At 40.8% G+C, this 24,769-nt stretch overlaps 1 protein-coding gene across 2 annotated transcripts in view; it reads right to left on the bottom strand.

Annotated features, from left to right (window-relative positions):
- LOC106836117 (zinc finger protein 571) overlaps nucleotides 1–24,122 on the bottom strand; it is a 29,947-nt gene extending 5,825 nt beyond the window's left edge. Inside the window, exons 1-4 of one of the 2 annotated variants that reach the window (XM_070499006.1) lie at nucleotides 24,074–24,122; nucleotides 7,889–7,974; nucleotides 5,971–6,097; nucleotides 5,606–5,704 (exon numbers count right to left, since the gene is read on the bottom strand). In XM_070499006.1, the coding sequence (XP_070355107.1) occupies nucleotides 5,606–5,704; nucleotides 5,971–6,097; nucleotides 7,889–7,897 (235 nt within the window). In that variant the 5' untranslated portion in view covers nucleotides 7,898–7,974; nucleotides 24,074–24,122. The remainder of the gene's footprint in view (nucleotides 1–5,605; nucleotides 5,705–5,970; nucleotides 6,098–7,888; nucleotides 7,975–24,073) is intronic. The other variant, XM_014848751.3, reaches the window with a different exon arrangement.
- Nucleotides 24,123–24,769: the final 647 nt, after the last annotated feature.

The raw sequence follows: 24,769 nt of genomic DNA, 5'->3' as shown, positions 1-24,769 counted from the left end.
AAATGCTAAAGGGACTTACTTAAGTGGGAAAGAGAAGATCACAAATAGGAATAAGAAAATTATCAAAAGAAACCCCACAATAAAATCACTAGTAAAGGCAAATATACAGTAAAGGTAGCAGATCAATCACCTGTGAAGCCAATATGAAGGTCAAAAGACAAAAGTACTAAAATTATCTATTTCCATAATAATAGGGTAACAGATATACACACACACACAAAAAGAGGTTAGATATGGTATCAAAAACATATAATGTAGGAGGAGGGGAGTAAAAGAGTAGAGCTATTAGCAAGAGATCAAACAAAAGAGACCAAGAACTTAATATAGAGCTATATACATAGGTTATTATATATGAACCTCATGGTAATCACAAACCAGAAACCTATAATAAATATAAAAAATTAAGAGAAAGGAACCCAAACATAATACTAAAGAAAGCCATCAAACCACAAGGGAAGAAAGCAAGAGTAGAAGAATGGAATAAAGAACTACTAAAACACCCAGGAAAAAAGTAACAAAATGACAATAAATACATTCTTATCAATAGCTATTTTAAATGTCAATGGACTAAACGGTCCAATCAAAAGGCAGAGGATGGCAAATTGGATAAAAAAATAAGATCCATATGTATGCTGCATTCACAAGAGCCACACTTCAGACCTACAGACACGCACAAACTGAAAGCAAAAGGATGGAAAAAGATACTCCATGCAAACAGCAATGAAGAGAAAGCTGGGGTAGTAATATTTCTATCAGATAAAATAGACTTTAAAACAAACACTATAACAAGAGACAAAGAAGGACACTACATAATGATAAAGGGAATAATCCAGCAGGAGGATATAATACTTGTAAATATCTATGCACCGACATAGAAGCACCTAAATATATAAAGCAATTATTAATAGACATGAAAGGTGAATACATAGCAACACAATAGTAGTGGGGGACTTAGACCAATGGATGGATCACCCAAACAGAAGATCAATAAGTAAACATTGGCTTTAAATGGCACACTAGACCAGATGAACTTAGATTTTACAGAACATTCCATCCAAAAACCACAGAATACACATTCCTTTCAAATGCACATGGAACATTCTCCAGGATAGATCACATATTAGACCACAAAACAAGTCTCAATAAATTTAAGAAGACTGAAATAATACTAAGACTCTTTCACATGATCTTCTATCTGCCAGGAATGCTCTCAGCATGGCCAGGTCCTCTTTGTCCAAAATGTTCTAACTTAAATGCAGCTGCTCAGATAGGCTACGCCTGAAAACTCTAATTGGGTCCATGCCATATCTTTCTCTTTATTCTCTATATTCCTCATTCTTGTTTCAATTTTTGTAACTCTAGAATTATATTTCATTTATTTATGTTGATCTTCCTACTCCTCAAGCTTCACAAGTGTAGAAAAAATATGACTTTATGGGTATTCCTCAGAACACAAAAGCATACACAGAGTTTTCTTTTTCCCCTCATGCATTTTTTCAGGTCTTCCTTTCCAGTACCTTCTATTCAAGGCCAAATGTTCTCATATTTCCCAGAAAACTATCTCTATAATGTTCTAGAAATAGTGACAAGTTGACACCATAAAGAAAATTTTATGTTATTCTGAATAAAGTTGGGAGACAGGTATAATTTTCAAACCTAGAGGAATGCTATCTGATATGACTGGAGCACCAGGACCACCCTCCAACAACACTGCATATAGGCTGTAACAGGGGGCGTTGGTGGGAGAGAAAATAAACATAGATCAGTAAATTCAAGTTTAAACATCTTTTGGTAATAAGAGTCAGAAAACATGCTTTTGCTGAAAAGCAGAAAGAAACTGTAAACAAAAAAGCAGAAAACCCCATATACCTCAAAAGTTTAACACCAACTCATATCAGCAAAATGTACTGGGACAAGAATATCTGGCTTTTACTTTCTTTCTGTCAGAGAAGTACAATATGGTTTACAAAACACTAGGAGAGAAACCAACTGAAATATAGTGATTAAGGGACCAAATAAATCCAATTTAGACCCAAAACTATTCTCCATGTTATAGTAACATGATAATAAAAAAGGGAAGAAATATGTATCTAATGATTCTGGGGTAGGAGGCACTGTGGGACTACACAGGGTAAAGTGCTAAATGGCAACCCAGTGGGATAAGAATGCCCAAGTCTTAGAACTGTGCTGAGGGTGAGGGATATGTACAAAAATGTACTCAGTTAAATAGTAGTACTTTTTATTGTCATTACATTAATGGAAGAGTAAGTGGGAAAATTGCTAATGGGGTGATGACTGAAGACAATAAGATGAAGTCTTAAAAGCAGAAGTCATTTTGGGAGACCCCTTTTATTCTTACCCCCCTCAAGTCTGCTGAGTCTATCTCCTAAGTAGCTCTTGAATCTGCTTCCTTATCCCCAACGCCACTGCCAACACTCTGAGGAAGCCGGAAGCCCTTCTCATTTGAACCAGTGTCACCCACTCAGCAATGTCAGGAGCCCCTTTCTTCTAATCTGCCTCCGGCAGTCAGAGCAATATTTTAAATATGTACATATTATGTCGCTGTCCTACTTAAGATTCTTCATTAGCTCACAAATGCTTTGGGGATAAAATGCAAACTCGTTAGTTATATTTTTCAAATTGCATTTGACTGCAACCTCATAATAAGAGATACATGTTATATTATGACCGAGTATACACACACAGACATAAACAAAACAAATAAGTTATGAAATAATCTTTGCTACATATGATGCATTCTGACATTTTATTTCTTCTTCTGTGTTATTTTATTTAAGGAACAAAACAAAACCAAAAAGTAAAAACAAATGCTATCACAACCTACCAGGTTGTTTTCATAACCCCTAGAAGGTTCTGCCTGGCCTGGCCCCTGCCAGCCTCTCCAAATTCACCCGTCACATCTCCCTCTCTAGGCTCCAGCTACAAGGGCCATCTTTAAATATCTCATATACACCAATGGCCTTCACTGCACTGTTCCCTCTGCCATGAATGCTCTTCCCTGCACCCTCAGCCTCCCTACCTGCTTTCCATCCTTTTGGACTCACCTGAAACTTCACAGACCTTTGCGATTCCTGAGAAGCCTTCCCCAAGGCCAGACTCCTAGCAATGCTGCACCTGTAATTCTCTCTTCGATTAAGACAGCCCCTCTACCCACTGCAGCCTACAAGGGAGGCCCCCATAGCTTTGGGTGCTGGTGAGACCTCCACAACCTGCTATTAAGGCTGGCTTCTCCTGGCGGGTCTCAACTTCTATAAACTCTTAGCGTGACAGTCCCACTACCCTTAGGTTAATAGGAATAAGTACCCACCTTCCCCAAAGAGACCACTCAGGACCGATCCTGTGATGTCTGATAGCCCTGGCTTCCTGGGTGCTTGGTCATCACTAGGAGTCTCACCTCACTCCAGATGTGGACCTCCTTTATTGTGACCCAATGTTCCACTGCACTGTAACCAGTTGGCCTTCTGGAACTCACAGTATACTTTCTGCAAATACTCCATAACCTCAGCCTCCCTTCTGATTACTCTCTTGGCCTTCTTGCTCTGATTGAAACCTTGAGCACACTGCTTCCTCTGAAGTACTGTCTTCCCTCACCTCACTCCACCTACCCTCTCCCACAGTAGACATAATAGACCTTGTTATTACCAATAATGACAACACCTCTAAAAGCTCAATTTCAAGCAACCATCCTTTCTGACCACTACCACCCACATTTCTAGCTCATTTACTCTTGTACCATTTGTCTAATATCAAAGACTCTCCTTTCAAACCAAAACAAAACAACCTTTCCTTTGATTCGATGGTTCACCCTGTAGCTCCTACCCATTTACTGTACTCCTTCCTGGCAAAAATTCTCAAAAGAAGTATCTGTACTTTTTTCTTTCTCTCTTTCTCTCTCACCCTCATAATTAACATTTTGCTGTATTTCCTTCCAGGCTTTTTTCCTTGCACTTTCATGTAGTTGAAATAATACTGCAAATACAAACTTGAATCATACTTCTTTGTCCTAATTATTACAGTACTATTATTAAAAACTTCTAAAACACGTTCAAACTCTATTTGTACCTCTGAGGGCTCCTCAAATGGACCTTCAACACTGCCTGGTGAGTTAACTCAATGTCCCACTCAAGTTTTTATTGTTGGCTATTTCTTCCCCATTCTCTTTTTAATCCTCTACAGTCAGGTTTTTGTTCCTCTCATTTCCAAACCTACTTGTCAGGGTCACCAATAGCTTTCGTCTTGCCAAATCCAATAGCCAGTTCTCAGCCTTCATCTTACTGGACCTCTTACCAGTGTCTTTCACAGTTAACCACACCATCCTCGTGTCTGTCCCTTGGCTTCTCACACACTGCTTTCCCGATTACTTCCTAGATCCGGTGTACTCAGGCTTCTCGTCGATTTCCTTTGCTGGATCCTCTTCCTCTTCCCACCTAACTGCTGGGATGCCCCATGGTTTAGCGTGGACTTTACCTTGGCCTCCATCTAAACAATTCTCTCCATAATCTCATCTATTCCCATAATACAGAGATTAGTCCCACATTTATGTCTTTAGTCCTGACTACCCTCCTGCAGGCTTTCAAAAGCTTATTTGACTTCTCTATCAGGATATCTAATGGGCATCTCAAATGCGTAACTCTTGACTTCCTTCTGTGGGCTTCCAAACTCTGATGCCTCTTTCTATTTCCAATCTTTTGGCAGATCTTATTAATTCTACCATTAAAATATAACCCATTCTCTCCACCTCCACATATTAAACCCCATTCTGAGCCGCTGTTCTCTCCAGTGTGGACTCCTGAACTAGTCCACTAACTGGTCCTCTTGCTTCTATTCTTACCCTGACTCTACACACAGCAGCCAGAATGATCTTTAAACAAAGATCTCTTACTTATCTGCACAAAACCCTCCAAGGGCTCGCTAGCATACTTAGGATAAAATCTCACTCCTTGCGATGGCGTACAAGGTCTTACATGATCTGATCCCTGCCTGTTTCTCTGACCTCATCTCTAATTCCCACTTTCACTCACTCTGTTAGCCTCACTGACCCTGCTGCTGATCCTGAAATAAGTGAAGTGCAGCCTCCCTGCAGGGCCTTCACACTTCTGTTCCCACTGTCTGAACACATAATTCCCCTATTTGGCTCAGCTAATTTTATTCAGGTCTCAGTTCAAATGTCGCCTCCTCTGAGAAATCATCCCAGACCATCCTAATGTAAGCTCACAGAAAGCTCTCAATAAACATTTGCCAGCTAGAGATACCTATGCACATTTAAATAAAAAACAGAAATTGGGATAAAACTCAATTCAAAAAATAGATAAAAGGATTGTCTCTGGAAGAAACCAAAGGTAGCTTCCTCATTAAAACAACAGGGGAACGTAAGAGAGAGGAAGAGTAGTAAATGAGCATTGGAAGGAAAGTTCCTTTGGGAACTCATATTGATGTCACCTTCCTGCTCTCCCTGCGTCTCAGGTCTTCTTTCTGCAGGCCTTCGGAGAGAGCTTCGCACAGGCATCTCCAAGTGCTGCCACCTCACAGACCAGCTGTAGCACTATGAGCACTAGCTGCTCCTCTGTGACCAGCCCTTATTCACCTGAGCTCCGTCTTCTTGCCATGGCTCTCACCACCATCCAGGGCTCCTTCCCTTGCTCCAATAAGGAAAACACATCTGGCTTAGGGACCGAACATCCAGCTTAAAAGAAAAGAAATGGGACATGGTCATGGTGTGGGAGTCCCACATCCACATCCAGTCCACATCCAGTGTCACCAAAGAGAGACACTGACAGAGGAAGATGTGAAGGTCTGAAGAATGAGAAGTCAGAAGGTACACAGTGGAGCTGTCCACTTCTACCTCTACAAAACTCCAACCTTTCCTTAGGAATAGAAATCAGAAATTCACCATGAAGGAGGCAGAAAGTATGGGAGACGAATTCCGAAAATTGGGTAAGATGACCTTACCCAGGGAGATCAGGTTGCTGTAGTTCTCCAGCATCACGTCCCTGTACAAGGCCCTCTGCGCGGGGTCCAGGCACGCCCACTCCTCCTGAGAGAAGTCGATGGCCACATCCCTGAAAGTCACCAACCACTGAAACAACAAATCCATTTATTATTTGTGAAAATACGGCAATGATTTTGAGGTGAAGTGAGAAAAGGAGGAGGGTGTTGAAGGAAGGGGGTGACACAACAAACAGCAGGCCATGGCTGAACACCTGTAACACTGAAGGAAAGTGGGTGCCCGAACTGTGGTGTCAGCGTGCCCTTGATCACTCCTACTGCCACAGACAAAACTTCCTATGTATAATAAGACAATTCCATTATCCAGAAAGGTCCAGGAATGAAAAAGGCCAGATGAACGCAGTTTCCCAATTAAATTAAATATTGTATGCAATCACACAGCACATTAAGCTTTCACATTCTCAATAAATAAATAAATTCTCAATAAATATGAGTCCTTTCCTTCTCTTCTCCCTTTAAAGAAAAAGCTAAAGAAAACTGATAAAATATTTCCAAATAATTTTTAACAAATCTCTAGGCTAGAACATAGAATTTGGGTATAACTTAAGAATTTTTTGAAGATTCAAATTCATCAAGTCACAATATTATGTCACTGAATATAATGGACATGACAGTTCCATTTTATGGATAAAATGATCTGCTTATTTGGGAGGATTTAAATTAAATTCTATAATGTCTCTGAGCTCTAAGAATCTACAATTCTCAAGAGAGCATGCATCTGGCAGGTTCTATTTGCTCCAACTTTCCGTGTTCCTAGGCTACAGCAAACTGATGGATGACAGCCTAGATGCACATGGGCATTGCTCAGGACTGACACATTCCGGCCAGCTCCAGAGTGAACTTGACTGCTGATCATCCTCTTATTGGTTCCTGGGCAGGAGGAGTGTGGTGGATACAATAACGGCCCCCAAAGACGTCCAGATCCTGATCCCTGGAACCTGTGAACATGTTACCTTATGTGGCAAATGGGACTCTGCAGATGTGCTAAGTTAAGGATCTTGAGATGGAGAGATTATCCTGGATTATCTGGTCGGGCCCAGTGTAATTCCAGGGTGTTTTAAGTGATAGAGGGTGGCAGAAGAGTCAGCAAAGCAGCTGTGATAATGAAAGCAGACGTCAGAGTGATGCGATTGCTGGCTCTGCAGATGGACGGAGCCATGAGCTGAGGAATGTGGGCAGCCTCTCACAGCTGGATAAGGTAAGGAAACAGATTCTCCTCTAGAACCTCCAGAAGGAACACAGACCTGTCAACACCTTGACTTCAGCCCTGTAAGACTGATTTCAGACTCTAATCTCCAGAAGTATAAAAAAATACACTTGTGTTGTTGTAAGCCATTAAGTTTGTAGCACTTTGGTACAGCAGCAAGAAGAAATGATACAACGGGCAAGATCTCTTCCCTCTCAGTTCCCCGCCCAATCTTAAAAGTTTCACAGAAAAATCTTGCCACACTGAGACTGAGAACATCCAGCAGAAATGCTGTCACTTCCAAGTGGAAAACCTAGGTTTGCAGAGGAGATCAAGGTTTGCCATGTGTCCCATTTAACCGCCTCATCAAACCATTGTACTAACATTGCTCCTAAGGGGAGCTATTCTGCTTCCTTAGGGCTCCTGGCAGAAGACTTTGCATGTAAAAAATGTAGAATGATCTAAATAAACATCTAAACACTGTTTGGTCAGGGAAAACATTTAGAGAAGAATGGAGCTCTTTGCTATGATCACTCACTGGAACGTGGGAAAATTGGGAGCAGTTCCCTTAGGGGACTATGCAAGGCAGAAACTTTGGGGATAAATAAATCTGGTGTTCACACCACACGACAAAACAACTACACTTCAGGAAGGAAAGAAGAAAGAGCAACTCACGTGGGGCATGGTTTTTAGAACTGTCAGAACTGATCAATTCTCTGGGCTCCTCTCCTGGAGATGTACAGAGTCCAGAGACGGCAGGGCTGGAGAAGGAAAAAGAAGCCTTGAGATCAGGCTTGCCTCAGGGCCCACGAAATGAGCATCTTGAAACCACTTTTACTTCCCCTCTGTGAAGAGCTTTGGAAAAATTTCAGCCCTCCTACAAATCCAATGGAATTCAGCTACAGCAATGGATTCAGCCCGAAGAAATTCAGGCCAGCCTTTTCCTTAATCCCCATGCTGCTGAGCAGGATCCTAGAGGGTGCTAGTTTTCCAGGGCATATTTCATCTCTAGGATAGGGGCCTGCCCAGGGAAGCCTGGGGAGCACACAGCTCCCCCAGGCCCCACACACTAAGCGAGATGCTTTGATCCCACAGCTTAGGGCTCAGTCCCACAAGACTACGCCTGACTTCAGAAGCCAATCGCAAATTCCAGGGCATGCGTGCTCCTAACCTACCAGCTAGAAAGTGGGGGCTCCAACAATCTCCTCCTAAGGAGTTCGATAGTTTGCTAGGATGGCTCACAGAACTCAGGAAGACACTTTACTCACATTTACCAATTTATTATAAAGGATACAACTCAGGAACAGCCAAATGGAAAAGATGCATAGGGCAAGGTATGGGGGAGGGAGGGTGCCCGGAGCTTCCAATGCCTTCTCTGCATGTGCTGCCGCAAAGCACCTCAATGTGTTCACCAACCCAGAAGCTCATGGTATCTCCTAGTTCAAAAGTTTTTATAGAGCTTAACCTCCAGTCCCACCCACCCCTTTCCTGGAGGTCAGTGGGTGGGTTGGAAAGTTCCAACCTTCTAATCACTTGGTCTTTCTGGTGACCAGCCCAGAAAGTGAGGCAATCTAAGGGCCCCAACCCAAGCACCTCATTAACACAAATTCGGGCGTGATCATTATGAGTGACAAAAGACACTCCTATCACTCAGAAAATTCCAAGGGTGTTAGGAGCTCTGTGCCAGGAACCAGGGACAAAAACCAAATATATTTCGTATTTTATCAGAAATATTAATGCAAAATCTGAAATAAAATACCAGCAAATATAAATCCAACAGCACATTAAAAAAATAGCTATGATTAAGTGGGATTTTCTCAGCATTAAAAAGCTGGTTTGATATGATAGAAAAAAGACAAGAATACCCACTACTTTCACTATCATTTCTCATCGTATTAGATGTATTAGCCAATGAGAAAGACAAGAGAACTCAAGAGCAACAAGAACAGGAAAAGAACAGGCAGAACGCCCTCTGTCTGAGATATGACAGCATGCCTGAAAACCCATGAGATTCAACGAAAGAAAAAAGCTACAACAAAAAATAAGAGAACTTGGTAAAGCAGCAGGATAGAAGATTAGCATTAAAAGAAATGACCTTTATATATAAAACAATAACTACATAGAAAATAAAACAAAAGAAAAGCTACAAGCCACAAAAAAGATAAAACACCTAGGCATAAGCTTAACAAGAAATGCATAAAACCTGTAAGAAGAAACATTTGAAATACTCCTGAAAGACATAAAAATAGATTTGAACAAATGGCTAGAACAATGCTTATCAACAGCTTTTTCATTATTGCCCCTCTGAGGCGCCTTTTTAAACTTGTTTTTTTCTTAATCACCCCCCCCCCCGAACAGGAAATTTCAATAGGACAGATATACTGTATACATTTTTTATGTACTGTATGTATATCAGAGCTTTATAAATAAAAAGAATAAGAATAGTGCTCACTCATTTTATTCAATACAGGTTAAGAATGAGTAATAAAAATTTTAAGTAAAAAGCTAAATTAAAATAAGAAAGCTATTAGGCCCACCCCATGGCCTAGTGGTTAAGATCAGTGCGGTCCACTTTGGCAGCCAGGGTTCAGTTCCCCGGCACAGACCTACACCTCTTGTCAGTGGTCATGCTCTGATGGCGACCCACATACAAAACACAGGAAGACTGGCACAGATGTTAGCTCAAGGCAAATCTTCCTCAGCAAAAAAATAATAAATTAATTAAATTGACAAGTAAAAATGGCAAGCAATAGGATATATTGGAGAATATGAGGAAGCCATGTGGTATAAACCTAATTCGGCCTGACCTTGTCTTTCCAAAAGGGCCTGACCAAGGCCATTGAGCATGCATTGTATATCTGCTTTAGAGATTCCCTCTGGCAAGAGCAAAGACCCTTGAGATAAAGGTGCAACCTCCCTCCCCCTCCCAACTTTGGCGTCTCCTTAAGGATTAAGCATCTTTCCTTAGGCTAGAAACTGAGTGCTGCGCTCACCTGTGACCGCCCAGCTCGAGACAATAGACTTGCCTCCTGCTACGCCCACCAAGATAGCAGACCCACTACCTGCTGTGTCCATCAAGTGCTGTGCGGACAGGGCAATCTTGTGACTATTGTGGGAGGGACATTTCAATCATATGTAAAGCACCCTCTTTGGGGGTATATAACCACTCTGTACATCTCATTTCTTTGGTGCCCTTTCTTCCTTCGGGAAGAAAGGCCCAGGGCCATGGTCCTCAGATTTCAGCTCAGAATAAACTCAGCCAAATTTTCATTTATGGATTGGTTATGGATTATTTTCATTGACAAAATTAAAAAGCTATTAACATTAACCCTAACTTTATAACTATTTGCTAAGTAACTTTTAATGTAATTTACTTAAATAAATTGTAACATTATAATACATACGGAAATTAGCACTTTATATAAGTACATAATATACACAATGTAATCAAATTTTTTAAATATCATTCAGAACTGTTCTTTTCCAGCAAAAAGTAAAATGATTGAAAAATTAATTTCTTAAAAATTATTTTTAGTGAACTTAACTTTTGCTAGATAGAAGAAACTTTGAACTAGTTGCTTGATCTTCATTTAGATATTGTGGACATCTTTACTTTTCAGCACCTGACATAATTGATGGGTTTGACAATGGTTAACTTTACCCAAGCCCTATAATCCTAAGAACTAGCCAGGATGAGAGGGATCCCCTCGCCCTTTGTGTACTGGAGAACAGCTGAATGCAAAGAACCTCCCTTCCCCATGTAACTTATTTTCTAAGACTGGAGGACGACCCCCTTTTTTTTAACCTATGACAAGGACAGACAGACCCTCCAAGTTGCCATTCCTTGTCTCATCAATGATTAGCTGAGCTGTTTGACCCCATTGACCAATCTGGAGAAAATGTCTGATAACCTCACTTGACCATACTTTAGTCAGGCTTCCCTCCTTCTCCCAGGCCCTTGAACTTTGGCCTACCCTTGATCCTGGGCCAGCAGAGGAATGTAGAACATTCTTAACAATGACTCCAGCCCCTCCCCAGCTGACCACAGAGAACATCTACACAACAGTTCACCCACTCATGCCACTCCCACATCCACTTCTTTCTGTCCTGTTTACCTTCCCTATAAAAGAAAATTCTTTGCTATCCGACCTTTGAGATGCTTGCAGATCTCATGGTCATCAGTGTTCTCCCAACTAGTCTCTCTTCCTTCACTGCAGTGATCCTTTGAATAAAGTCTCTCCTTACATAAGTCCAAATTTGTTTTTTATCAACACGTTGAATAACTTTTGCAGAATAATAAAACAATTTTTATTTAATTCTCAAAGTCCAAGTCAGACACAAAAGCACAATCACATATAAACAGCATCCATAAGGCAGCCAATGGGCACATGGCAGGCTACCTCTTGTGATAGGACCTCAAGTTGAGCAATCGACTGAAAGTCCTCCCTTCACAGCCACCTATTTGCCATAGTTTTATGGCACTGATCTTTTCTGGTAGCACTAATCTTGCAAACATATATCTTCCACGCCCTCAGTGTCAATGCTGCTCGTGGATACCCAAGAAATGCCAATGAGAGAGTAAATAATGAAGAATAAGATTGTGTTGGGTAAAATTGAGCTTTGGAGAGCCACAAACCATTGTAGTATCTAAGATTTTGCACCCTCCCTGAGACCAATTTCACCCCCTTGGAAGCAGTATCACCCTCATTGAGAATACATGGGCTAAAATGATATATTATAAGGAGGTTAATTCTCTGTGAGTGGATAGGATATTTGATATATAAATTAAATACGATACCAATAAAAATGCTAGCAAGTATGGAAGCAGACACATTAAATTTAAATTCAACAAGCAAGAAAATAAAAAAAGAACAGCCAGAAAAATTCCTGAAAAAAAAAGAAAGCAGAGATTTAAAAGATACTATAAAGTCCCTATCATTAAAATAGTAGACACTGGTACATGAAGAGACATACAGATTAATGGAACAATAGAATTTCTGATCCCTGGGGAAAGATGGGTTGTTTAATAAAAGGTATTAGAAAAAGGTAAATTGGATTTATGTTTTATACTACATACCAGGATTAACTCCAAATGGATAAGAGATCTAAATATTATAAAATGCAATCGTAAAAATGCTTGTCTTAGTTTGTTCGGGCTCCTAGAACAAAATCTCATAGACGAGGCAGCTTGTTAACAAGAGAAATTTATTTCTCACAGCTCTGGAGGCTGGACGTCTGAGATAAGTGTGCCAGCGTGGCTGAGGGAGGAGGGACCTCTCCTGGGTCACAGACTTCTCATTGTCTCCTCACAGAGTGGAGGGGCAAGGGAACTCTCTTGGGCTTCTTTTATAATAAGTGCATTAATCTCCTTCATGAGAGATCTGCCCTCATGATCTAATTACCTCCCAAAGGCCCCCACCTCCTAATATCATCACTTGGGGCATTAGGGTTTCAATATATGATTTTTTTGTGAGGGGACAGACATTCAGACCACAGCAATTACAGAAAAAAAGTGGCCGAGTTCCTTTTAACTTGAGAGGGGAAAGGCCTTTCTAACTATGTCTTACAGTCAAATGGATACATTTAAAAATTGCATGGAGAAAAGAATACAAACACAGACAACAAATTGGGAGAAAATATTTGCAACTTAAATAAAACAGGGTAACTCTTCCTAAGATCAAAGGGGCTTTATTTTAAAAATCAAGAGAAAGATAAAAAAAATCATTATTAAAAATGGACAAGACAAAAAAAAGACAATCCATAAAAAGAGAAAAGCCAATGGGCCATTAAACATTTGAAAGATGTTCAACCTCATTTAAATAAGAGAAATCCAAATTGAAACTAAACTGAGAAGACTTCCAATTCCAACGATGCTTAAGATCCTACTGGACTAAGCTCCCTACAGGAAGTGCTATTGAATCTGGACAGAATACAAAAAGCAGCTCACTGAAGGTAGTGGGCAAGCAACTGAAGCAATACTCCTGCCAAAGTGCAGAATTTGAATCAAATCAGGAGGCAACATCAAACACACACAGATTGAGGGACAGTCTGCAAAATAACTGGCCTGTACTCATCAAAAATGTCGAGATCATGAAGGATCAAAGGCCCAGGAATTGTTTCAGGTTAAAGGAGACTAAAGAGATGTGATAACTAAATGAAATGTTTTATCCTACACTTGATTCTGGAATGGATCCCAGATCAGGGGAAAGAAGGCTATAAAGGACAGTACTGGGACAGCTGGTGAAATTCTTCTAAGAACTCTGAATTAGGTCATTATTATATCCATGTGACATTTCCTGATTTTAATAAATAAACTCCAGTGATAACCCTTGTACTTAGAAACTACACTCATGTGTTTATGGATAAAGGAACATGATGTCTGAAAATTACTACTAAATAGTTCAGAAAAAAGTACGTATGTAAAGAGAAAGAGCAAACAAAAAAGTAAAATGTTAATAATTGGTAAATCTATAAGAGCATATGAGAGCTCTTTCTACTATTGTGGGGGCAACTTTTCTGTAAGTGTGATATTATACCAAAACAAAATTTAAAAAAAATCAGTTGTATGAGAACATGTATTCTTGATTAAGAGACTAAAGAGACATGACCAAATGCAACATATGAACCTTCAATCTAGAAAATATGATAACCAAAGAAATGTAAAATACATTCCCTGTCCTGATAGTTAGTAGTAGTGTTGTTACTGTTGTTTTGAAACCATTGTAACTATTTTAGGGTAAAGCAAATGAATTATATGAATGTTGTTAGCAACTGAGATTGTTAGTATAAAAGGAGAGAGATGGGGCTGGCCCCGTGGCCGAGTGGTTAAGTTCGTGCACTCCGCTGCAGGCAGCCCCGTGTTTCGTTCGTTCAAATCCTGGGTGCGGACATGGCACTGCTCATCAAACCACACTGAGGCAGCGTCCCACATGCCACAACTAGAAAGACCCACAACAAAGAATGTACAACTATGTACTGGCGGGCTTTGGGGAGAAAAAGGAAAAAAATAAAATCTTTAAAAAAAAAAAAGGAGAGAGATACAAGTATAAAATCAACTAAAAACCCTGTTATCTTTGGTCTTAATGGAAATATGATTATGAATTCATGATTTATGGTTTATACTTTCAAAACAAGTTTTTATTAGCTTTGTACACTGAAAAGGCCTAAAAGAAATGAGAGCCCTATGGCAATAAATACCCCTAATATCCAGACTGTGGTCTGTATACACCATGCCCCATAAGAGGAACCAGAACTCCTTAGAGAAATGGCTCATTTCCAGTCTTGCACAGGAAATGTACAAGGTGAAGTTGGGACAGCTTGTTGTTCTAGAAAGCAAATAACTATCAATTCTAATAAAATCATCTCAGAAAGACCTAGGAGCCAACTGGAAAGGGCTCCCAATGACTAGAGAGAGGGCAGTTTTAAATTAAAAAAGAATAATGAAGGGCCGGCCCCATGGCTGAGTGGTTGGGATTAAGCGCTCCGCTTCAGCAGCCCAGGGTTTCGCTGGTTCAGATCCTGGGCACAGACATGGCACCGCTCATCAAGCCATGCTGAGGTGGCGTCCCACATAGCACAACCAGAAGGACCCACAACTAAAAACTATATACAACTATGTACTTGGGGGCTTTGAGGAGAAGAAGGAAAAATAAGATCTTAAAAAAAAAACGAATAATGATTACAATTGTTTGAAACATATCAAATGTATTTTTAAAAACCCATGAGTCACGTGTTACTCAAATAAACTCGTTCACTCACTTTCAGGACTGTTTAAGATGCTGTAGGGCACCAATTCATTTCTCTGAAAACTAATGTGTAAAGGGAAAGAATCAAATTTATTATCTTGCCCTTCCATATGAACTGAGTTTTAGGATAACCAAACAGTTGATGAAAAAAAGTTCTTACAGAACTCTAGGTAAGAAATGTAGAAGGAATTGAGAGAATTTCTTAAAATCGTTATATGTGGGGCCAGCCCCGCGGCCGAGTGGTTGAGTTCACGGTCTCTGCTTTGGCAGCCTGGGGTTTCGCTAGTTCTGATCCTGGGCGTGCACATAGCACCACTCATCTGACCATGTTGAGGTACCGTCCCACATGCCACAACTAGAAGGATCCACAACTAAAACACACAACTATGTACTGGGGGGATTTGGGGTGAGAAAGCAGAAAAAAAAGATTGGCAGGAGTTGTTACCTCAGGTGCCAATCTTTAAAAAAAAAACATCTCTATATGTAACCCTTAATGAAATAGCATCAATGATAAATGGATGTTACACCCTTCTGGTCAGTGTTTCTTAACTTTTTTTTTTTTCATTATTAGCTCCCAAAGAACATTTTTAGACACCATTTTTCATAACTGCCACCATGGACCCATGAAATTCTAATACCATGGATATACTGTATGTGTTTACATACTGTGGCCCTTGGAGGGCCATTGTAATATCTAAGAGTTTTGTCCCCCTCTCTGCCAAGAACCAAGTTTCACCCCCCTGGGGCAATATCCCTCATTCCACCATTGAGAATGTATGCTTCAGGTGAAAGAGGGAGAACTTTATAAAGGAAGGATTAAGGGGACAGCACTTGAACACTGATCAATATGGCATCACCAGAGGTAGGACACCAGACTTTAAGAGCCTCAGGATGTGATGTAATATGAAGTACACAGCACCAGCTATGAACTATTTTTGCCTGAAAATGTGATTTAGGCAAAATATAATTTGAATCTGATCAAGCCTCTAGATCTAACTACCCATTTACAGAAATATGGGGCATAGGGAAACAAATTATATGACACCACAAGGAAGAAAATAGCTAAAGAATGTACAAAAAACAAATAACCTAGTTCTTTTACAAATCAATGGCACCAATTCAAATAAAACAAAAGCAAAAAAGAGGCAGGAAACTGTTATGGGTTAAAGAAACTTAAGAGGTTTAACAACTAAATGCAATGTGTGGATTTTATCTGGATCACGATTAGAACAAACCAATTGTAAAAATCTTTCTTTGAAAGAACTGGGGAAATTAGAATATGTACTGGGTATGTCATATTATGGAATTATTGTTAGTTTTTAAAGTTGAGATAACATCGTGGTGGTTATTTAAAAATATGATGGAGAAAACCACAGTAGATCATCATGGTGGAGTGCACGTGCCCGGGACTCTCTCCCCTCCAACATACAACAGAAAGGGGCAACCATACTGTAACAGAGGACATCCTAACACAACACAAAAATGTCACAGAGACATGCAGCCATACGACAGAGGGCAGAGAGGCTGGAGCCCCCCTCAGAGGAGCCAGAACAGGGTAAGAGAGAACTTGGCTCCCTCCCCTAAAGACTGCAATGTGCGACCAGGAGAGGTTCCTTGAGGGAAGCAATGGGGGAGGAGACACTTGTTCGTGGGAACATCAAGGACTCCCTAGGGCCCTTTCAGCCCAGAGGGAAGCCCTCTCCTGGGGCAAAAGCTTTCACAGGGGGTGACCTCATCAAGCCAACACCCCAGGAGACCAGTTAGCAACAGCAGAGTGAGAAAGCCTAGACTGCATGCAGGAGAAGGTGCCCCACCCTCCACTTGGCCAACGCCCGCTCCATGGCCTGGGATCTTGGCTGAAGGCAGAGGGCTCAGAATATGTGGCTCTCGACCCCAAACCCAGTGGCAATAGGTGGTAACTGCAACCAAATAATATCAGAATGCAGAATGCATAAGATCCGACGCACCTCCTCTAGCAATATCAGACACTACATCAAATCTCCAGAACAGAGGGAAAACGACAAGTACCCAGAATTCAGTCCTGAGGACACAGAAATATGTAATCTAAATGACAATGAATTCAAAACAGCTATCATCAAAAAACTCTATGAGGTAAAAGAGCATGTAGAGAAACAATTCAACAAGTACAGAAGCTCCTTCACAAAAAAGATTGAAACTATAAAGAAGAATCAATCAGAAATATTAGAGATGAAAGAGACAATGGAAGAGAGAGAACAAAATATGGATTCCCTGAATGCTCGAGTGGACATCATAGAGGAGCATATTAGCATAATCAAAGACAGACATGTTGAAATGCTCCAGACAGAGGAGGAGAGAGAAGTAAGACTAAGAAGAAATGAAGAAAGTCTCCAAGAAATATCCGACTCAAAATAAGAATTATAGGTATTCAAGAAGGAGAATGGAGCAGAAAGTGTGTTCAAAGAAATAATAGCAGAGAACTTCCCAAACCCAAGGAAAAAGAGGGAAATCTGTGTGGTGGAAGCTTTCAGATCTCCTAGATTTGTCAATGTAATAGACCTACTGCAAGGCATATAGCAGTAAAACTGGAAAAAATGGATGACAAAGAAAGAATCCTCAGGGCAGCAAGGCAGAAGAAAATAACCTACAAAGGAACCCCTATCAGGCTTTCAGCAGATTTCTCTGCAGAAACCTTACAAGCTAGGAGAGAATGGAATGACATATCCAAACCTTTAAAAGACAAAAATCTTCAACCAAGAATACTCTATCCAGCAAAAATATCTTTCAGATATGAAGGAGAAATAAAAACTTTCACAGACAAACTAAAGTTAAGGGACTTCGTAGCCACAAGACCCTGCCCCCAAGAAATCCTCAAAGTCTCTCATACCTATAAAAAAAAGACAGAGGAGAGAAAGGGGTCACAAAACACAGAGTAAGGAGATAAATTGGTAGACAGAATCACAATAGAATAGCATGGGCCAGCCCCGTGGCTGAGTGGTTGTGTTCACAGTCTCCGCTTCAGTAGCCCAGGGCTGCACTGATTCGGATCCTGGGCATGGACGTGGAACCACTCATCTGGCCATGCTGAGGTGGCATCCCACATGCCACAACTAGAAGACCCACAACTAAAATATGCAACTATGTACTGGTGGGATTTGGGGAGAAAAAGCAGAAAAAAAAAAGAAGATGGGCAACAGTTGTTAGCTCATGTGCCAATCTTTAAAAAACAAAAAGGAATAAGATAGCAAATACTCAAGTATAGCATTAAGCTAAAGGGAAGGAAAACACCAAAAACAAAGATAATCTTGTCATTTTAACCACAAACTCACAACACAAGACGGAATAAGATATGAGAAAAACAACTTAGAGGGGAGGAAGAAAGGGACTGAATCTATTTAGACTAAGAAAATAAGAGGCCCTCAGAAAATGGACTATCTTATACATGAGATTCTGAATACAAACTTCAAGGTAGCCAATAAACTAAAAAGCAGAACAGAGATACAAAAAATAAATAAGGAAAAAACAAAGAAATACATAATTAAAAACTATACAATTCAATGGGTAGACCAAAACACACAGGACGTGAAATAAAGGAAATGCAGGAAAACCAAAAAACAAGTGATATAATGAGAGAATTAAGCCCTCCTACATCAATAATCACCCTAAATGTAAATGGGTTGAATTATCCAATAAAAAGACACAGAGTGGCAAGATGGATTAAAGAACAAGATCCAACAATTTTCTGCCTCCAGGAAACACACCTCAGCTCCAACAACAAACACAGGCTCAGAGTGAAGGGGTGGAAGACAATACTCTAAGCTAATGGCAAACAAAAGAAAGCAGATGTTGCCATACTTAGATCAGACACAGCAGACTTCCAGATAAGACAGGTAAAGAGAGACAAAGAAGAGCTGTATATAATGATCAAAGGGACACTCCATCAAGAAGAGATAACACTTATAAATATTGATGCACCCAACACAGGAGCACCAAAGTTCATAAAGTAACTAGTAACAAACATAAAAGAAGATATTAATAATAATACTATAATAACAGGGGACCTCAACACCCCACTAACATCGATGGATAGATCATCCAGACAGAAAATCAACAAGGAAAGAGTGGAATTAAATGAAAGGCTAAACCAGTTGGACTTAATAGACTGCTCCACCCAAAAACAGCTGAATACACATTCTTCTCAAGTGCACATGAAACATTCTCAAGGACAGACCAAATGTTTGGAAACAAGGCAACCTCAATAAATTTAACAAGATTGAAATAATAACATGCATCTTTTCCAATCATAATCTTATAACGCTAGAAATTAATTACAAGAAAAAAGGTGAGAAAGGGACAAAGACGTGGAGACTAAACAACAGGCTATTGAAGAAGCAATGGATCACTGAAGAAATAAAAGGAGAAATCAAAAAACTATCTGGAGACAAATGAAAATGAAAACATAGCATACCAACTCATATGGGATGCAGCAAAAGCAGTATAAGAGGGAAATTCAACACAAAACAGGCTCACCTTAACAAATAAGAAAAATCCCAAATAAGCAATTTCAAATTACACCTAACTGAATTTTAAAAAGAACAAAGCCCAAAGTCAGCAGAAGGAGAGAAATAATAAAATTCAGAGCAGATATAAATACTATTGAACCAAAAAAGGCAGTAGAAAGGATCAATGAAACCAAGAGCTGGTTCTTTGAGAAGATAAATAAAATTGACAAACCCCTAGCCAGACTTACAAAGAAAAAAAGAGAGAAAGCTCAAATAAACAAAATCAGAAATGAAAGAGGAGAAATAACAAGACTCCACAGAAATACAATGGATCATAAGAGAATACTACAAAAAACTACATGCCAACAAAATGGATAACCTAGAGGAAATGGATAAATTCTTAGACTCTTACAACTTCCCAAAGCTGAATCAAGAAGAAATAGAGAATCTATTACAATTACAGGGAAAGAGATTGAAACAGCAATCAAAAGCATCCCAAAGAATAAAAGCCCAGGACCAGATGGCTTTCCAGGTGAATTCTACCAAACTTTCAGAGAGCACTTAATACCTATCCTTCTCAAGCTATTCCAAAAAATTAGGGAAGATGGAACACTTCCTAACACATTCTACGAGGCCAACATCACTCTGATACCAAAGCCTGACAAGGACAACACAAAAAAGGAACACTACAGGCCAATATCGCTGATGAACATAGATGCAAAAATCCTCATAAAATTTTGGCAGACCAAATTCAGCAATACATCAAAAGGATCATACATCACGATCAAGTGGGATTCATACCAGGGACACAAGGATGGTTCAACATCTGCAAGTCAATCAACGTGATACACCACATCAACAAACTGAGGAATCAAAACCACATGATCATCTCAACAGATGCAGAGAAAGCATTTGACAAGACCCAACTGCCATTTATAAGAAAAACTCTTAACAAAATGGGGATAGAATGAAACTACCTCAACAGAATAAAGGCCATATATGACAAACCCACAGCCAACATCATACTCAATGGGCAAAAAATGAGTGCCATCCCCCTGAGAACAGCAACAAGACAAGGATGCCCACTACCACCACTCTTATTCAACATAGTACTGGTGGTTTTGGCCAGAGCAATTAGCCAAGAGAAGGAATACAAGGAATCCAAATAGGAAATGAAGAAGTGAAACTCTGACTGTTTGCAGATGGCATGATCTTATATATAGAAAACCCCAAAGGATCCATCAGGAAACTAATAGAAATAATTAACAACTACAGTAAGTTGCAGGGTACAAAATCACCTTACAAAAATCAGTTGCTTTTCTATACTCTAATAACGAACTTACAGAAAGAGAACTCAAGAATACAATTCCATTTACAATTGCAACTAAAAGAATAAAGTCCCCAGGAATAAATTTAACCAAGGATGTGAAGGACTTATACAGTGAAAACTATAAGGCATTACTGAAAGAAACTGACAATGACATAAAGAGATGGAAAGACATGGATTGGAAGAATAAATATAGTTAAAATGTCCATACTACCCAAAGCAATCTACAGATTCAATGCAATCCCAATCAGAATCCCAATGACATTCTTTAGGGAAATAGAACAAAGAATCCTAAAATTCATATGGGGCAACCAAAGACCCTGAATTGCTAAGGCAATCCTGAGAAAAAAGAACAAAGCTGGAGGTATCATAATCTCTTACTTCAAAATATACTACAAAGCCATAGTGGTCAAAACGGCATGGTACTGGTACAAAAACAGACACACAGATCAATGGAACAGAACTGAAAGCCCAGAAATAAAACCACACATTTACAGACAGCTATTCTTCGAGAAAGGTGCCAAGAACATACAAGGGAGAAAAGATAGTCTCTTCAATAAATAGTGTTGTGAAAACTGGACAGCCACATGCAAAAGAATGAAGGTAGACCATTATCTCACACCATACACAAAAATAAACTCAAAACGGATCAAAGACTTGAAGATAAGTCCTGAAACCATAAAACTCCTGGAAGATAATATAGATCGTACACTCTTTGACACTGAACTAAAAGGATCTTTTCAAATACCGTGTCTTCTCAGACAACGGAAACAAAAGAAAAAATAAACAAGTGGGAGTTCATCAGACTAAAGAGCTTCTGCAATGCAAAAGAAACCAGGATCAAAACAAAGAGACAATCCACCAACTGGGAGAAAATATTTGCAAATCATATGTCTGATAAGAGGTTAATCTCCATAATATACAAGGAACTCACACAACTGAATAATCAAAAAACAAACAACCCAATCAAAAAATGGGCAGAGGAGATGAACAGACATTTTCCAAAGAAAACATACAGATGGCCAATAAACACATGAAAAGATGTTCAACATCACTAATCATCAGGGAAATACAAATCAAAACTACAGTAAGATACCACCTTACACCTGTTAAAATGGTTATAATCACTAAGACTGAAAATAACAAATGTTGGAGAAGGTGTGGAGAGAAGAGAATCCTCACACACAGCTGGTGGGAATGCAAACTGGTACAACCACTGTGGAAAACAGTATGGAGATTCCTCAAAAAACTAAAAATAGAACTACCATAGGACCCAGCTATCCCACTACTGGGTATCTACCCAAGCAATTTGAAATCAACAATCCAAAGTAAGATATGCACCCCTATGTTCATTGCAGCACTGTTCACAACAATGCCAAGACATGGAAACAATGCAAGTGCCCAGTGACTTCTGATTAGACAAAGAGGATGTGGTGTATATAGACAATGGAATACTACTCAGCCATAAAAAAAGACAAAATCATCCCATTTGCAACAACATGGAAGGACCTGGAGGGAATTATGCTAATTGAAATAAGACAGAGTGAGAAAGGCAAACACTAGATGATTTCACTCATATGTGGAATATGAACAAACACTGGCACAAAGCAAACAGTTCACTGGTTACCAGGGTAAAGGGGTGGGGGGGTAGGCACAGGGGCTGAACGGCAGCACTTATGTGGTGACAGTTAAAAAATAATGTACAAGGGCCAGTCCGGTGGCACAGCAGTTAAGTTCACATGTTTCGCTTTGGCAGCCCAGGGTTCACAAGCTTGCGTCCCCGGTGTGGACATGGCACCACTTGGCAAGCCATGCTGTGGAAGGCGTCCCACATACAAAGTAGAGGAAGATGGGCACGGATGTTAGCCCAGGGCCAGTCTTCCTCAGCAAAAAGAGGAGGATTGGCAGCAGATGTTAGCTCAGGGCTAATCTTCCTCAAAAAAAAAGAAAGAATGTACAACTGAAGTCTCACAATGATGTAAACTATTATGAACTAAAAAAATAAATAGAAATTAAAATGTCCTTTTTGGTTATATATGCATACATATGGATAAAATAATATAATCTTGAAATACTATAGAAAAAAAGGACAGATATAAGGATATTTACAAATGTTTTAAACCATAGCTAGGTGTTGGGCTCACTGGGATTTGTATTATTTTCTACCCTGCTTGAAAATTTCCATAATAAAATCAAATTAAAAGTCTTCAAATTTTCTCCAGAAAGTATGGTTATCTTTCATCAAAAATCTTAGACCAGAGAAGACTGATGTGTCATTGGGTGGAAAGGACAGGCGTAGCGTAGTTGGGGAGTGGAGCGAGACCAGTGAGCCCAACCCTGGAGCGCCAGCATTTACGGGGACAGCAGTGCCTAAGGACCAGTCATTGAACGAGGTAGCAATATCTTGAAAAGGAAGAAACTTGAGGGAAGAAAGAAAACGGCAACTTATTTTAAGCACGCCTTTTAGATGCGCAATATTCTTTTCCTTTCCTCTGTGTGCCTCTGTTGGAAAACGGAGAACGGAGAAAAAATAATCATAGGATATCAAGCCTTTCTCTGAGCCGACAAAACAATTTAGGACCATGTCCCACAACAGCTTCAGGCCAGAGAGACAGAGATTAGCGTTCCCCACAGGGCTCCCATTAGAAGGGGGCATCCTAGTCTGGCGGTCTTCTCCCTCCGTGGGGCACGTGCAGGCGTAAAGCCTGATCACAGGGGCAGCTTCCAAACAGCCTCGGTCTCTGTACACTCAAGTGAAGGAACTGCGGCAGCCCGAACCGCGCGATTCTCAACCCTGTCTCCGCTACGCGGGGGTAGAGTACACAGCGAGGAAGGTCCCAGCAGCCAAGACGGTCAGAAGGCGGCAGGGGAGCCGGCCACGCGGCCACAGCAGCGCGCGCGCACACTCACAGCCAGAGCGGCGGAACGATAACGGTAATGTCTCCCCGCTCCCGTCAGCCCGGAACCAGTCACGGCCCCGATTTTGCCGGCGGAGAGACGCAGCAGGTGCACACTCACGCTTCCAGTGCGGAGGAACACACATAGAGCTCCAGCTCCCCGCCGCTCGACACCGAAGTGACGGTGCCAATTTTGCCAGCGGCGAAGGGCATAGCCACTCCGCAGCGGCAAGGCCGACTTCCGTGAGGAATTAACCTGGAGAAATGCAGTGCAGAGCCGGGATCCTCCGGACCCCTGTCAGCACCGAGCCCCAGCCGGGACACCGCTATTCCCAGCACCATATGGGAACTTCTTGCTGGATTCTCCAACCCAAATGCAGGTGCGGCTCCCAGTGAGGCCGTCCACTCACCTGGCCGCTGCAGACTGGATGCTTGCAGCGAGCGTAACGGAGTAAGGGTACGAAATGGCGCAGGGACGCGGTGGCCTCTGGGAAATGTAGTTTAAAAGCATGAACCGGACTGATGGAACAGAATCCCTAGACAGTGGCCACGACCTGCGCTCTGGAATTGGGCGAGCCCTGGGGCTCCCTTGCTTGAACCTTGGGTCTCACGCTACTACCGTGTAAGCTGACTTATTTCGGTTTACTCAAGTGAGTCCCCAGAGGTTCCAGAAGATCCCAAAGAGGTTACCAGAGGTTGTGTCTTGCAGTGATGCCTTCCGAGAAATGTAGTCCAGGGTTGAAAAGGCTCTGAAGGCCAGGAGGTGGGGTCCAGATTTGTTAGACAGAGCTCTGGCCCGAACGCAGTGGCCGTGACAACCCGGCTGATGCTCAAGAGAGTTCAGGAGTGTGACGCTTACTTCACGGTCGTGTGTCCGTGTCCAAGTGTCCTCTGCAGGGGAAGGGAGGACTGTGGGGAGTGTGATGTGAGTCAGATTGTGCTGGAGACTGAGAGGGATGTCAGTGGATAAGCATCTGATCCATTTGGGATTGTGTGGGAGTGTCTCAGGGACAGTGTGATTATAGCTTTAAGGGTGATGTCTGGGATTAATCAGAGAGTCTGCGACTAAGTATTTTATAACTCGTAAGAAAATGCTTTTTCTTTGT

This window comes from Equus asinus, chromosome 26 (assembly GCF_041296235.1).
Source record: "Equus asinus isolate D_3611 breed Donkey chromosome 26, EquAss-T2T_v2, whole genome shotgun sequence".
NCBI lineage: Eukaryota > Metazoa > Chordata > Mammalia > Perissodactyla > Equidae > Equus > Equus asinus.
This window is presented reverse-complemented; position numbering and strand designations above follow the sequence as displayed.